Source organism: Agelaius phoeniceus, chromosome 4 (genome assembly GCF_051311805.1).
Source record: "Agelaius phoeniceus isolate bAgePho1 chromosome 4, bAgePho1.hap1, whole genome shotgun sequence".
Classification (NCBI taxonomy): domain Eukaryota; kingdom Metazoa; phylum Chordata; class Aves; order Passeriformes; family Icteridae; genus Agelaius; species Agelaius phoeniceus.
Genome location: NC_135268.1, coordinates 57,482,353 through 57,499,307, shown reverse-complemented (window position 1 = coordinate 57,499,307; position 16,955 = coordinate 57,482,353). Strand labels below are relative to the sequence as shown.

Genomic DNA, 16,955 nt, shown 5'->3' with positions numbered 1-16,955 from the left:
CCACTGTCAGCTCTGCCTAATAATTTCACATTGGTCCATGTTTGCTTCCACACTTCACAATCCTGTGCATAACTCTCTTTGACATCCAGACCAATTTAAGAAAAGAAAAAGGGTACAAAAGCCCCTATGTTTATTGCATGTTATTTGTTGGATAAAATGCTAGTCATTATGAATCTTCTGAAATAAATATCAAGGAAAATCTTGACAGAGCATTGCAACAAGCTGCTCAGAGAGTTCATGGAGTCTCCTTCACTGGAAGTGGTCAAAGCCTGCCTGGATATGACCCCATGCAACGTGCTCCATGTGAACCTGCTTTAGCAGGGGCTTGGACAAGATGATCTCCAGAGACCCCTTCCAACCCAACCATTCTGTGATTCTCAGGTACTCCTTTACTCCCTTTCCATCCATGAGGAACACTGTGAGGAGGGACATCACTGTGGAAATGCTGATATTCCCAGCAGATCATATCCTAGATGGCAAAACCGCTCCAGAGGCTGCTGTAATTTGAGAGCAACCACAAGTAACTCCCACTTCATTTCCAGTCATATACTGTCCTTCTCAAAAATTGTTATAAATATCACAAGCAACTACCTATGTGTCTGTGGTTTTGCTCTTTTTTCCAGCTGATGAATGGGAAGTTGTTAAGAGCCAAGATTACTAAAATGGGATTAGAAGCTGCTTTGATATTTTGGAGGAATCAAGTGTTTCAGTAATTTAGCTCGATTATTACAATTTTAGTTGCAAAGTTCTACTGCTGCCACTCTCAGGACTCCTAAACAAGGATTTTAGATAGATACCAATAACAGAGATATGGAACCCATTTTTACAGCAATATATATGGCTACTTCCATACCATTCTTTTCTATTAGATATTCTAACTGCAGTTAGAGAATTTCCTAAAAAGCAAGGTACTCCTATATAAGTATTTTTGATCAGTCATCTAATTTAGATTTCTTCTCTGAACCTTATTCCTAATGGCGTAGGTTTCAATGCATACCTTGATGAAGAGGGGTCTATTTTTCTGTTTATTTCATTAATAAGTGATTTAGGTTTTGAAAAGCAATCCAGGTTTTCCAAGAGACTTTAGGACAAAGCCATTTTAACTTAGGAATGGGCTGACTTCGTGATGCCTCAACCTCTCTGTCCCTAACACTTTACCCAGAGAAACTGACAGAAGGAAGATACAAAGAAAACCTCTTCCATTTCTTCTCCAAGTTCATATGATCCTTATACATGAAGATCACAAAGTACCTCTCAGAAAAGTACTAAAATATACTGAAATCCTATAAATCAACATCCTGACTATGGCATAATCTCAAGATGGTAACCTCTTGTACATATAGCTACTCAGTTCTTGTACCTGACTCTAGTTATGAATGACTTTAGGAAAAACATGCCTTACAAGAAAAAATAATTTTAAATTGATACTAAGGTGTATCTAGGAATTCCTGATTAGGTATCAATGCATCACCCTTTACACCTAATAAATTACTGTTTTAAAAAAGCAATAAAGCTTATCAAGAAGAACATAACCTAATTCATGAAGAGTTAAACATTTAACCTAGGGACAAAGCCTATGCAATCCACAGCCCATGACAGTGAATAAATCTATTCTGCTCCTCATCACTTTAGGAGCTGTCATAAAATATTCAAAACAACTATTTGAAAATACTTCTATAACAACAGTAAAGCCACTCAGCAGTTAAAGGCAACTGGGCAAAACCACAGAAAGCATACTGCAATCTAAGTGAGTGCAATGCATCATAAAATAATATTTAACTGAAAGATAAAGTCTCTGGAACCCACAACCTACTGAAGTGTATAAATCTGTTCTGCTACTTATCACTTTTAGAGCTGTCATACAATATTAAAAACATCTATTTGAAAATACTTCTTCTACAACAACAGAATCACTCAGCAGTTGAAGGCAATTGGACAAAACCACAGAAAGCATGCTGTTATCTGAGGGACTGCAGCAGAAATATAAGGAAGTATGTAAAATATATACTCTGAAAATACCTCATTATTTTCAAAAAGATGAAAATTATTGCATACTAGCATTATGATAAACATCATTTGCATTGAAGAGTCTGAAGGAAGCAGACTATTTCTTGCACTAGTTATTATGACAGTCAATAAGAGTGCTCTTGATTTACATCATTACATCTGATTCTTCTAAATTTACAAAATTTCACAAAGTTCAGAATCATGACAATCCAGTAATCTTCAGGCTTTTGTTACCATGATAGGGATACAACAGGACTCTCAAACCTCAGTCTCTACCAAAGCTTCAGAATGAGTTTTAGCATCCTGTATTGGATGCACTGTGTTAGAGATTATTTCTGACTCTGAACTCCAGGTATGTACAGGATGTGTTTGATATACTGCAAACTATTAAATTGTGGGGAAAAAAAAAAAAAAGGTTTTGTTGGGACATATTAACCTCTGTGAAAAAGAAAGAAGGGATATAACCTACCCAAACTCAGAAAACTACAAACGTCTTTATAAAACCCAACATTTTCAGAAAGCTGAGACCAATTTCCTCACTGGTTTCCAGAAAAGCACATGGATAGTCTGACTGTACTTGTTTTTTTTTGCATTCTATTAAAAAACTTCTCTAATATTTGCACAATTTTACAATGTATATATTTTCCCTTCAAGAGTGGAAATTAATGGCCTTGATGCTTATTAACATATTGAAAAGTTCTTCAATTCTCTAGTAAAAGTGTAAAAATCTTCCTTTTTTCCTATTGTAATAAGTTCAGATCTTTAAATCACAAGTTTAAGGAAAAAAATGGGGAAGAAATCTGCACTGGTCCTGAACTAAGAGAAAAAAAAATCTTCAGTCTATGAAATTTAGCTAACGCCCACTAACACACACCATTATTTATATCTGTTACTTGATTCTCATGTAACCTGCCTTCTATGTCATTCACAGAAGTAGAACATCACAGAGGAATAGGGCATATAGGTCTTCCAGTGGTTTCCTCTAGCTGGCATGCTGGAAACCTGTCCTGCACTAGGCAGGAAGAAACTTTCAGACTCTGTTCATACACAGACTCCCAGACTTCTGGCCAGTGAGGCAGGAAAAACAGAAATTTTTCTTACAGAAATAATATAACCACCTTCAGACATCTTCACTATATTTGAATTGTTTTTCTATTATCAGCTTCTCCAGCCACAGCAACAAGTAGAGACAACAATCATATTATGTATTTTATGAGGGAACCCAAACAGATGTGGCAATCAGACTCGACAGAGCACACCCAAGCATGCCCAACAACCTAAAATGTAAATATAGATCTCTTCCCCCCTCCTCCCCCCCTCAGTCTTTGCAGCCTCTAATGCTGAAAATAACTTTTATGATAACATTTATCATGTTAATTAGTATTTATATATAAACTGAACTCAGGAAAAAAAAAGAAAATAAAAAGTCCATGCATTTAAGGCAATCTCTGTGTTGTTATTTAAACTGGATATAATGTACTTGAACACAAACATAAAATCTTTATAAAATTGCATTTGATCTCTGCAGGGCTTTAAGATTCTGTGACAAGATTCTAGCAAGTCCATGCAAGACAGCAACACAGAGAGAGAACCAGATGTAACTTCCTTATTTAAAATCACTTGAAAGGAAGACTGTGTTTCTTGAAAGGGTTACATAAACAGGACTGCTTTAGATGTTTTCATAGAGGAAAATTTTGCTTATTTCCTTAAACCATATTTTTTGATACGAAACCATAATTAGTCAAAAAAAAAGTTGTCCTTTTCACAGGTGTAAGTATGTACACTGTATTCAATTGCCAGCTTACAGGAAGATTTGAGAATACAAAATTCTTTCAGCAGTTGAGAAACAGACCACTTCAGACTGTAAACTAATAGAACAGTGGGATGTAATGATTGTCATTACATTATCAACCATGCTGCAAGCGGTGGTTTTTTGGTCTAACTCTTTATATGGTAGGAATAACAGCTGTCTTAGAAATAAGGTAAAAAAAAATAAATATTCCACTATTCCACATGTAAAAAGCACATGTAGAATCAAGTAGTCTTCTTGGTTTTAATTTTTACTGTTTTATAAAGAAGCAATATTGCTAATAGAGGAGGGGATCTGCCTAAGAAAAACAAAGTATCAAACAATAAAATTTGCACATGATTGCCCTTAGTGAATGCTCAAGTTGCTTAGTTTGAATCTGAGGATTGTATTTCTTCCTCAAGCACAGTTTAAAATATTAGCAGTAAATTAAACATTCAACAGGTTTTTAAATGCTATAAAATATGCATCTTGATCTTATAACAATTCTAGTAGAGATGTTGTTAATGTGAATACATTACAAAACAATTTTGATTACAAGACAGTTTGAAGGCAACATGATTGCCTGTAATCATACTAAAATCTGCTTTACCCTCCACTACTTTAAGTGCACAGATTTAAAACAGGAATAAGAGATTCAGACTTTAACCCCTAAGTTTATACTGGCAGTTTCCTGGACACCAGTTTATTTCTCCTACAAAATTTTAAACCACCACAACCAACATCCACAACAGACAGCCACTGATGTGCACATCACTCTCGAGGTGATTCGGTAGTGCCTTACATCAGTTCACAGGTGCCTCGCTGCAAGAGAATAACCAGAACAGAAAAATGACGAGCCACTGAAAAGCACTCCCTTACCTTCTAAACCTGCTTCAATCAGCCCAAACTGTTCCAACACTTTTACAAAGAGCACAATCACGATCAACACCGCTATCATTTCAAGCCCTTCCAAGTTCATGGTGAGTTAGGTCATGGTCTGACCACCGCCACCGAGGAAAGTGTTCTTCTGCCCGGCTTTCTTTGCAAAGCCATTAAACTAGGCGCGGAAGGCTCCTGCGAGGGAAGGGGGCGAGTGGGAGGGGAGCGCCAGGGAGCGCATCCCGGCTACCCCAGCGGAGGCCAGGAGAGGCGGCGGCGGCTCAGCTCCGGCCCGCCGGCACTGCCCGGCTCGGCACGGCCCGGCTCGGCACGGCCATGCGGGCAGCGGGGGCCGGCCGGCGGGACACACCCGGGATAGGGACACACCCGGGATAGGGACACGCCCGGGATAGGGCCCCGGCAGAGGCCGGCGCTGCCGGCGGGGGGAGCCGCTCCCGGGCTGGCGGCGGAGCCAGCGGCGGGCGCGGAGACGTTGCCGCGGCAACGCGGGGAGCGCCGGGCACGGATACGGACACGGACAGCGGCAAGGACACGGGCACGGGCACAGCCCCGGACACTGACACGGTCACGGACACAGCCCCGGGTACGGGCACAGCCCTGGGCACAGTCCCGGACAATGGCATGGGCACAGCCCCGGGCACTGACACGGGCACAGCCCCGGACAGAGCCCCGGACACGGGCACAGCCCCGGGCACAGCCCCGGACGCGGGCACAGCCCCGGGCACAGCCCCGGACAGAGCCCCGGACAGAGCCCCGGACGCGGGCACAGCCCCGGACACAGCCCCGGACACGGGCACAGCCCCGGGCACAGCCCCGGGCACAGCCCCGGACAGAGCCCCGGACGCGGGCACAGCCCCGCGGAGCTGCCCCGGCGCTGGAGGGGCTCGGGGCGGCACCGCTGGCCCTGCAAGGGGCGGGACGGGCAGCTGGGCACGAGTCCCATCGCCGCTCCCAGCTGTGGCTGGCTCCAGCCGGAGGATGTGTCGGTGCGGCACTTGCCAAGTTCTCCGCTAGTTACTCCCGGTAAATCAGCTGCCTCGGTACGATAACATTCCACCTGTTGCATGTGGCAAGTAATACACAACATTGTATATGTAACAGCAAGCTAGGAATCCTTTTTTTGTTGATTTGCTGGGGGGAGTTGTAATTATAGGCAAAAAAAAAAAAAAAAGCTGTCTCAGATTCTTTAAGGCTTATTCTGTGGGCTAATTTGGAAAACAAGAATTGAAAAGACAAACAAAGAATCATAGTCTGAACCATAGAATGGTTTGGTTTGGAAGGGACCTTAAAGATCACCTAGTTCCAGTTCCCCTCACCACAAGCAAGGGAACACCTACCACCAGACTAGATTGTTCAAAGCTCCATCCAACCTGGCTGTGGACATTTCCAGGGATGGGGCAAGAAAAAGGAGAAGCAAGCTCATTTTTTTATTGTTTCTCACTTCAGCAATATTTTCTAAACAAAGTCCTTTCCATGGAAAACGTTCCCGGTGAAATACAGGAATGCTGACCTCAAGACTGAACTGGTATCTTTAACCACTAACTGGCCTACCTGCAACACTGCAGGACTGGCATTGTCACATACAGTGTATTCATAATTAAGGATTTACTCCTTAAATCCCTTAAAAATTTAGCATCTAAGAAGACATTTACAATAGAAAAACAGCACCTCTATTGCAGTAAAAAATGAGCAGGGGAACAATTGCAACTAATTTAATCCTGTCTGGTAGAGCACTGTCCCCCTCATGGTTGAAATAAATTACTGCCAAGGGCTCAGTTTTCTTTCTTTCCTTAGATAAGATTAAAAAAAAAATCATTATGTTTTGTGAGAACTGGCAGAAAATTCTAAGTCCCCTGGGTATACTTGCATTATAATGGGTGTTGTCATTACTGAAAACAGTGGAATGAACTGAGAGTAATGGCACTAACAGATAGACTATAGGTACCTTTTTTTGTACAGTGATTAGATAAAGCCTTACAGCATAATGTTCACGTGTCACTATTCTATGATTTTTACTCAGGATTGGGCTCACTGAAGCTGGTTAAACTTTTTCTGTCAGAAAATCTATGTTTCAACACTCCATCCTAAATATCTCAGTTCTGCAGGCAGATTTTCATTGGGAATCTTTGCTTTTACTTGCTGAAAACTTTCTCCTTATGTTCTTTTTTTTTTTTTTCTCTCATTCAATCTTTGTTCCAAACAAGGCTAAATATCTTCTCCCTGTAAGTCATTTTATCAATGGCTGTAAGGAAAGTAGGTCCAGCTTTCCTTCAATGTGGAACTAAAATAGGTTATCAGCATCAGGAAAACAACATCTGCAATCTTGTATGCCTTCACCCAAAGGGAAACTGCTTGTGTTTGGGTATGTGCAACTTCATCACCTGAAAGGACACACTCCTTTTTATTAATAGCTTTTGGTAATACTGGTCTGCTGAAAATTTAAAAATGAAAACACTTTTAAAAGGACTTTTTAAAAGGTACTTTTGTGGCAGTTCCACTTACTCAGGGCTGAAAGCAAAAAAGTGGAAAGCAGAGCTTGTGGTGGCAGTGCTGCAAAGCTGGCAGCTGCCATTGCCTGCAGACTGGGACTCCATGGCTGGCAGTGACTAGACAAACAAACATGTCAGGGATCTGCCTCCTCAGGTATCAGCAAACTGAGGAGTGTTTCCCAGAGGTGTAGGTCTACTGAACCTATGGCAAATTATGACTCTTCTTCCAAGAAACAGAAGAGAAATGAAGAATTAGTTTTACAGGTAGATGCCAAAGCACAGTAAGAATGATAATCTCCAGGGAAGGCAAGTTTTGCAAGAAAGCTGTGACTAAACTTCTGTTTCTCAAGTGCTGTGAACTAACCATGATAATGCCTTTTTTCCTCCTTTTGGATATGACTATAGGTAATCTAATGTTTAATACATCTTCACTCATTAAGTCATTGCTTTTGAGAGAAACAAAAGGTTTTTATAAAACGTTACAATATTTCTCCTGTAGGAATACAAACAGCACAGATCTGTCTCTCACCTTCACCTTCTTACCTGCTTAAAAATGGACCTGACTCAATGACAGGTAGGGTTACAAACTGCTTGATGTTATTTGTCTCTCCAAGTACCTTGCCAAACACAGTGATGTGGTGTATTGTTTTATTTTTGGCTCTCCATGAAGACCAAAAAAAAAGTGATCTTCATTTACTTATACAGTTCTATCTAAACATGACAGGAAGAATAAAGCTAACAATTCAAAGTATTGACATCCTATTTTTTTTCTCTTGCCTAACTACAAAAGCTTCAATGTATTGTAGAATTAGTGTTCTAGTAGGAATGCAGGAAATAGGAATAGGAGGAAAGATATTAAGTCATAAATTACACGCTGTATAGGTTTTTTATACAGAAGAGCATGAAGGCTTGTTTTACTTATGTGTAACTGCAAATCAAAGGTTTCAGTCTTAAAGTATTATAAATGCTGTCTCCTTTTCATCGAAGCATTTTGCAGCATTATATTTTTCTGTGAGAATAAATATATTAAATTGGAGTCATTGGTTATATTTTCAGCTAGGAACATATCTAAATAGTCACTTCTCATCTTGTGATGGAGCTGTAAACCACAACACAATGACTCCATTTACTTTACCATGACTAAGATCCTCGATACCATTAATCTTAACTGCTATTGCTTAATGCCATATATCATGAAATGTTAATGTTAAAAAAAGAACCAATCCATTTAGACTGAAAATGATGAGGTGGTCTACAGATGGAGTCCCAGTAATGGTTATAATTCTTCCTTACACTTCATTTTCTTACAGTCTTATGTTCATTTGCATGCTGGTAAGCCACTCCCAGATTTTCAGCATGGCTTCCAGGAGGACAGAGACTAACCTCTGATATTCCTCACCACCTTTCAAAATAGTTTATGGGAATCTGGCCTGCAGAAATCAAAATCCATTGGATTTTGTTTAAAACATAAAAGATTAGTGATCAGAGCTAAACTTGATGGCCTTGGATAAAGCAGTGGGGGCTGCACATGTGCAATACCAGATTTGGGAAAGGCTATCATTAGTGGGGGAAAGTTAATGATAGAGTTAGTTGGCAGAGCTGGGTGCAGAAGTCAATGCACTGCAAGAGAAAAATAAAATGCAATACCAGTGGGTCTCCCATGCCACATATGAGGTCTGAGAACAAAACCTGTGATAGAGGACACAATTTCTTGATTTTTAACAGAAAAGACTTAAATAATACTTTAACAGTAAAAATCATTATGTAAAGCAAGAGCAGTCCAATGATTGCTTTATAAGCAATGTCCCTCCAACTTATTATAAAGATTGATAATATTTTTGCCTATTTTTAATAAGAATAGCTTTGAATAAATATTCCAACATACAATAGAATCATTAAAATATGTATTCCATGTATTTAAAAGATCATAGGTTTTTGATCCTAAAAGGGGAAAACATGCTCTTTCTTTCCAAAGAAAATGGACCAAAAAATCTTAATGTATGATAAATTCAAATAATTTATTATCTTAGCAGCTAGCTGTTATTACACTGCAGTCTCCCTTTTTCTCACTCTTAAATTTACTACTAGCAATATAAATTAAGAGAATGAACTAAGACATTATTTTTAAGAATTAAATAAATAAAACTTAGTAAATCTTCCAGCTCATCAAATCACTGAGAAAACCAGAAAAAAAGGAGCAAACTTGTCTCTTTTAATTTAACACTTTTTCTTAGTAATTATTTAATGAATCTGAAAAAAGTGACAAAATGCTATGATGCATTCAGCCACTCTAGTTGTTAACTCTAAGGGCCAACAATGCAACTTCCCCTATAGGCATTAAGCCAGCATGACTTCTGTAGTTTTCCCAGATTAAACAGAGGTAAAAAAAAAAAATCATAGCATTCTGACATCAAAGTGCCTTATTTCTACCTTTTCACAACTCTTATCTAAGTTTACATCCTGAACTGTGTCCAATGTTTTTCAGCTGTCACAATGCAAGGAGCTGCCACAGTTGAGTCTTGGCGATGCTTATATCATGTCAGAAGATGCTTCCCTGTCCCACACAGAAAGCCATAGTTACTGATCTGCCCCTAAAGCAGCAGCTCAGACCCATGGCAGCAGGCAGCAATCATTCCAGGGGCTGGCATGGAGGTTGTATCTCATGCAAATTGTCTCCCATGGTGTGAGCAGGGCAGGGCATGAGGTAGCCATGAAGCAGAAGTTCTGTCTCTTCACACTGGGTGCATAGTTAGATGGCAATACATAAATCCTGTGCTTTTACAGGACTGATTGAAATAGAAAAAATTATGCACAGCAATTACTCATAAGCAGGCTTTTCAAAGACTAACAGAAAACATCTTTACATGATGTAGTTCCAGCTGAAAAGTACACCAGAAGATCTGGATAATATCATAACATCACTCCAGTTTTGGGTTGCTATAAATGTCAGAAGCAGCACAAAATCTTTCAATATATCACTTATTCTTTATAACCTTCTAAATATTATGTGGGTTTTCTGGAGCCCTTAATATGGAATTATGTTTCAAGTTTATCCTTTTCCATGCAGTGAAAATATGGCTCCCTGAATCTGGTAGTGTATATTTCTGGAAACTGTGACACTTACTGTGACCATGAACAATGTCATTAGAAGCCAGAAATTTTCTCATCACATACGTTCTGATAACTCCATCTTTGCTACAGGGGTTTAAACCTCATTAAAAATAAAAAAAAATCTTCAAAATTTTCAATGCCTTAAAAATGTCAGACAACTGTATTTTAAAGCTGTCTGTGGAAACTGAAGATGGAAAATATTTGGCTATTGTAATTCCACAGCTGCAGTTCAACTGTTTCTTGTGATTTGTTTGTGCTACTTCTTTATTAACAAGGAATGTTTTTCAAGTGTTTGCACTTGAGGGAACATACTGATCATTTTCCAAACTACAGAAAAATTCCTAGACTTTCAAAGTCACATAGAATGACAGGAGAGTTACCAATTGTCATTTGTAAAACTCTTATGCATCTTCAACAATGAAGAACTAATATGGGCAGCTTAATTTTGATTTTTGCGATAGTCCCAGCATGTCAAGCGATGGTGCTTTATGAAACTTGATTTGATTTCTCTGAATAACCCAGGGCCACAAGGAGCTCAGTGCCACATACAGCTGTGGGATGTCTGCACAGGTGGCAGCAGGCCTCCAGCAGCTTATTCCAGCATGGTTCATCAGGCCTGTTGGTACACATGACCCACACCTGCAGTGCATTTCAGAGATGGTGTTATTCTGCCAAGGCATGAGTGTGGGAGTTAACACCCATGACACAAATGGTTTCATTGGAACATTCCTAGACATGTCAGTCCTGCAGTCTTTTAACCTGGGTATCACCTCTTACTCATTCCTCCCTTTCAGCTTAAAAATCTCATGTATATTTAATGCCTTCAGAGCAACAGCTCTAAGATTCAGTGTTTCTTCCATGCCCAGCAACTAAATCTTTAATGCAGGCTTCATGGGTTTGCTTCTCAGCTATTGTGACCTCCTCTTTTCTGTCTTTGTCCAGAGCTGCCTTGCTCCTCTTTATCCTTTGGATACTGCCACAAAATTCATCTTTCTTGCTTACCACTCCAACAATTTCAGTCTTCCCTTTGCATTTCTAGTGGATCCACTTCATCACATGCAAAATTTCTGCTGTTACCTTCAAGGCCAGTCTTAAAATACTACTGCCATACCTACTCACTGTTGACTTTTAGAGAATATTGAACTGTTAATACACCCAAGTAGTCATTTTACCCTTACTTATTCATAAACTAGACCTTATTCATAAGAAATGTTTCTGGATTTAATACAGCTCCTTAATATTCTGAAATATTATTATAACTGCATGTGGATGCTGACATTTTTGAAGTCACAGCTATGGAAAGGGGGTGAGAAATTAATGAGAAAATGTAGTAAAATTTTCATCCAGATAGCAAAGGGAGAAGACACATCTTAAATAATTAGAAATATCATTAATAATTAGAAATAAATTCTGTGCTTTGCTACCTTTTTTGCTACAGATTATTGGAAAACTGTCAGGCTTTCTGCAGACTTTAGCTGTGAACATTGCATTAAGTTGACTTTATCACAAATATGATTAGGAAACGTATCTGTAGCCTTAAAATAAAGAGAATGACAGAAGAGTTGCTCCAGTTCAGCTGATGCAGCATGTGGATGTTCTCCAGACTTTTCCTTCTAATCCCTTGCTGGTTCATTAGCAGCTCACTGCAGACAAAAGAGACTTATGCCAATCAACAGTAAAAATCCCAGGAAAGCCTAGCTCACATGCCGTGGAAAACAACTTGAGAGTTTGGAGAAAGACAGCATTTTTCATAGTTCTGCTTTTAAAAGCCCAGAGAACCACAAAACAAGACAGAACCAACAAGCTAGGGAAATCTGAAGCTGATGTCTATAGAACCCTTCAGCCTAACTTAAACCCTAGAGTGCTGTTAGTCCAAAGAGCAAGCTCCTACTTTGCCCAGAAGTTTTTATTGAGACAAATAACAGAACAAAAGAGTGGCAAGTTCTTTTTGTTTGTTTGTTTTTCAGACTGGTTATACAAAGCCAACCATCATATATTAAATAAATAAGGCAAGCTGTCAGACACTCAGTTTCCAATTCTGCCCTATTACCTACTTGGAGCACTAGGAAGGAGCCCAACAAGTTTCTTCCTAACAATTTGAGAGTCTTTAAATTTCTTTTCTGCAGATCTCTACCATGTATAAATCTGATACAGAGAAATCCATGTGCCTAAGCAAAGCTCGTTTCAGGTTCTCAATTTTGCTGTGAGTGTTGGTTTGGCAGGAGGGTGATGCTAAGCCATCTTATTAGAGAGACTCATGAAGGGTGCATGAGGGTGCCTGAAGAATCATGGGGAATGGCAACATTTTTCTCATGGTTAATAAAACACTTACAAATAACTATACCAACCATATATTTAATAGTATTTTTTATCTCATTGATAATCCATGACTATTAATAATTGTTTTAAACCATCTGATAAGGATAGATGGATGGACTTTTTGTGTGAGCAGCTACACAGAAACACACACTTGGGTGAGCATTCTCAGCAGACAGTCCAAACTACATCTGTTGCATGTGTGGTCTTCACAGCACACATTTGAAGAACATTAGTGCAACAATCCAGAAAGACATAAAGCACTGACATTTTTTAATTAAATGAACAGAAGATTTCTGTGCATTGAGCACCAGGACTTAAGTATTGCTAAACTCAGCAGAAATATTCTTAAATTAATAGGCGGGGACCTCTCGTTATTTAAATTTTTTCTCCCTTGCCTGTCTTTATGCAGTATAAATGCCTGTATCACCACTTCCTTCCTCATTATTGCACTATTTGACTTCCAGGCAATATTTTTCTTTATAAAGTGGTCATTTGCATATAAAAATATGTATTATTACAGATTCATAATTCTATTGGTTCTTTAGTCCTCATTTCTTTAGTCCTCTGTGCTGTTTGAAAGCTACTTTTATTTAAATTCATATTTGCTGCACTGGAAAGATTAGGTCTTGATTTAAGCCTTCTCCACTTCAGTCTGTAAGGTGAATGTGTTTATGTGTGAGCTGGTAACCTTCCAAAATGGTCTGAAAATTTCTGGAGCAAAGACAGACCCAGTGGAGACACAAAGAACAAACAGGACACTGAAATTTATTTACATATTAATTTTTAAATGCACCAAGAGACTATTGCTCTTTCATTTTAATCTTTTACAAGAATTTCTATAAATGGCCAGGAAATATTTCCTTTGTTTTTATATTCACTAGCAATATATAATGAAGAGAGCTTTGAATGTTCCAAGGAGTTCAGCAATGTAAAATAACATGAAATACGACATGTAACCCATCTCATTTGTCAAAACAAACAAAAACCAAGTAGGACACATGCAAAGCTTCACTACAGTTAGGTATTTATTTCTTTTGCTTTCTCTGAATAGTCTCATTGGCTATTTGATAAATGGTCAATCCCCACTGAGTAAAAGAGCCCATATTTTCTCCTCATCTCTTGAAAACATAAAAGGGCTTACTCAAGTAGCAAGGTTGAGCACCTTAAGGACAGGCATCAGAGGATGCATGAGGTGCATGATGGCCCAGTAAAAATCTTTCATGCAGCTGTATATCAGTTTACATGACAGAGAAAGAATTCATTTCCACAGGCTGCCAGGTGATTAAAATATTCTGCAGAGTAAAACAAACAAACAAAATTGATTGCTTCCCTTCACATGGAAGATTTAAAAATGTAACTGACGCAAGTAGACTGTGTCTGTGCTCTCTGTCTGGAAAAGCACTAATGCTAAAATTTTGCTAGATAGGTTAAAAACAAAACCATTTAAAGACTTCTAGACAAATATTATGAGATCACCTGCAAAACCAGTAAAGTCTAAAACTAAATGGCAGCAAAGGAAGAGCAATATGGAAGAAGGAAAAGAGATTCTGAAACACTTTCTTTTCCTCAAGCTGGGAACCAGAGAAAATGGAAATGGCATCCTAAGATCGCAACATAGAAATTAATTGTAGAATGTAAATTACATTTACCCATGAATATCAGAGCTTCTCATATCATAGGACAGGAGAACTGTGAAATTAAATATATACATACAACATGGTAGTGGCTGGAGGTATACAAGTCTTATATTCCCTTTGCATTATCTGTAGGCTCCTCCTTTGTAACTTCAGGTTGGGTTTTCTTCCCTCTGAGAACTATCCCTCTGATCTATTTGCAGTGTTTTGCATCAGAAAAGAAAACCTGAGCCCGGTATTTAAAGCAAACAGCAGGGTCTGGCAAAGGAAACCCTTGGGAGCAGAGGTACTTGTCAGTGGAGAACTTTTCCACAGAAATGCAATGCAGCAACACTGATGGTTGGAGGCACAGTCCACAACTTCTTTTCAGTCTTGCTGCATCTTAGGAAGGCAGACCATAGAAAGATGTCAAGATGAGTTTGTTTCTGTTTCCCAGTATCCACCTGCCCCACAATGCAGGCTACACGACTTCCTCAGGGAAAGTAGGCACCCTGCAGTATCCAACTGCGTAAATTCCACTTCACAGGAATAGAACCAGGCTCAGGACTTTTCCCATGGTTTTACCTCTAGAAATGTTAAAAATCTAAAGCCGTGATTTTTGGTGCCTGTTTTGAAATCTACCTGACATGGCCTGTGTACTTACTGTACTTAATTGCTGGAAGAGTTTCAGGTCTCTAGTTTTAGAGCAGTATTTTCATCTCATTGCTTGCAGAACTATTCATTTAAGTATAATTTATCTTGATGTTCTCTGGCTTTTTGTATCCTTTTCCTGCTGCCATTTCCAGTCACTAACAGTGTGTGTAATTCCATAGCTTTCTCTTTTGGACAAAGTTCTCACTGCTGTCCTTTGTCCCCAGCACCAGCAATTTAAAACGTAAACATCAAATTACAAGGAGAATGTTTGCTTCTTCCAGGCTCTATTCTGACCTGTTACTACATTAGAGACTACCTTGCAACTGAGCCACAGATCACCATATTTTGACAATCCAGTTGTGTGTCAAATGAGTTATCTCAGACCAGTTCTTTATCCATGTCACCATGCATCCGTTTAAACCACCTCTTCCCATCTCATGTCTCACTGTGAAAGTGAAATATCCATGTAATCTTTTCTATATTGCCAAACCAGAAATACTGGTACAGTAAAACAAAGCATCCTCTTTGAATTTATCAAAACACAGAAACATTTACTCCTCAGTGAATAACATTTTGGTATGAAATGCATGTGAAGCTCTACCCAGCAGAGTAATCAGTATTGGATTTCTGTTCTACTGTCTATGCTCCACTATGGTTGCTTGTATCATCCTCAATACACGACCTGTGACACCCTAACAAACATCTTTGCTGTGCCTTTCCACCACGACCTATTTTAAGAGTTCTGTCATTTCTACATAGGATGCACAATATGGTGGTTTTGATTACAGGAAAAACTGAATTTCCAGCACAGTTTTTTTTTCACAGATCCTTCCAGATTTTATCCTTCCTAGGTGGCTGTACAACATGCTAGTTAAGACTAGAAATCACAGGATAAAACACTTCTAGAAAGAAAGCCCAGGAGGTAGCTTTTTTGCTTAAAAATAGATTTAACCCACCTCTGCCAACCTCTGTAAACATAATGGAGTAAGTTTTCTGATAAATGGAGGGAAAATACCAAACAAGTATTTGATGAAATATTCAGAAAGAACCAGAATTACTTTTAAAATTATATTATAGTCCCTAAAACTGCTAAGCCATGAATCATTGGTACAAAACTCTGTGGAGTCTTGGAGTGTGAGCTAAATATTTATGTGTCTGTTCTAACAATATTGTTTGTGATGTCAGAGTAATGCTGATCCTTCTTCTCAATGAGATGTTAATTAATGTACTTAATAGTTGCTTAATATGCAACTACTGCTTAATATTAGTGGCTTTCAAAAGTCATCACTATTAGGCATTTCACAGCTTCTCATTAAAAAAAAATGAAATAGGTAGTAAAGGAACAAAAACTTTTGTCATATTAAGACCCAATAATTAATGAAGTATGAAAACTTTTGAGATAGGCCTACAGTTAAAGACCCTGTGCAGACAGGTAAGGTGTCATGGGTAACCCAAAATGCCATTGCATTCCATATCTGTGTGTGCTCAAAATTGTTATAGTCTCTTTAGGACGCTGGTAAAGGGAGTGGGGTGGTACCCACCTCCCTCAAGGCAAAGCTTTGAGGCTAACCCAAAGGCTAAGCTTTGAAGCTCTGTCGTGAGCTTTTTACCTTGCTGGGCTCTTGGTCTTTGCTTAGGCAGAGCTCTCTGGTCATATTGTTTGGCTCTTGGTTTCTTGCTGTAGGGCCAAGGCAGTGCTTTTCCTTTAAGGGTTATTTTTTTGTTGGTTTCATCTCACTGCAGTTCTCAGGTTTGAGCTGCTTGCACCCCCACTCTGACTTGCCATCAGCCCCCACTCCAGGAGAGAGCACTGGAGTTCCCCAGCCCAGCCACTGGGGAATTCTCCTTGACCTGGAGCATACCAGCTGGAGCTCCAGCTGGGAAGATGGCAGAGCAGGGGGAAAGACTGACATCTTCTCTGCCCTTGTCCTTTGGCCCACACCCTTGGCTGAGGAGTGCCATCCTGGCAGGGAATGTGCCTGGTGGTTTTGGGTCTCTCTGTTCTGAGGAGTCTGCCAGATTCAGCAGTTTTGTATCTGGTGGTTATCTCTTGACTGTTGCTGTTCCTTATAA

General features: G+C 39.3%; 1 protein-coding gene across 6 annotated transcripts in view; it reads right to left on the bottom strand.

Annotated features, from left to right (window-relative positions):
* The window catches only part of KCNIP4 (potassium voltage-gated channel interacting protein 4), a 389,496-nt gene that overhangs the window by 172,142 nt on the left and 200,399 nt on the right, over positions 1-16,955 (bottom strand). Inside the window, exon 1 of one of the 6 annotated variants that reach the window (XM_054633542.2) lies at positions 4,676-4,810. The exons of the other annotated variants lie outside the window; for them this stretch is intronic. Within the exon in view, the coding sequence (XP_054489517.1) occupies positions 4,676-4,775 (100 nt within the window). The 5' untranslated portion in view covers positions 4,776-4,810. Of the gene's footprint in view, positions 1-4,675; positions 4,811-16,955 lie in introns of those variants that run through there. 6 annotated transcript variants of the gene reach the window in all.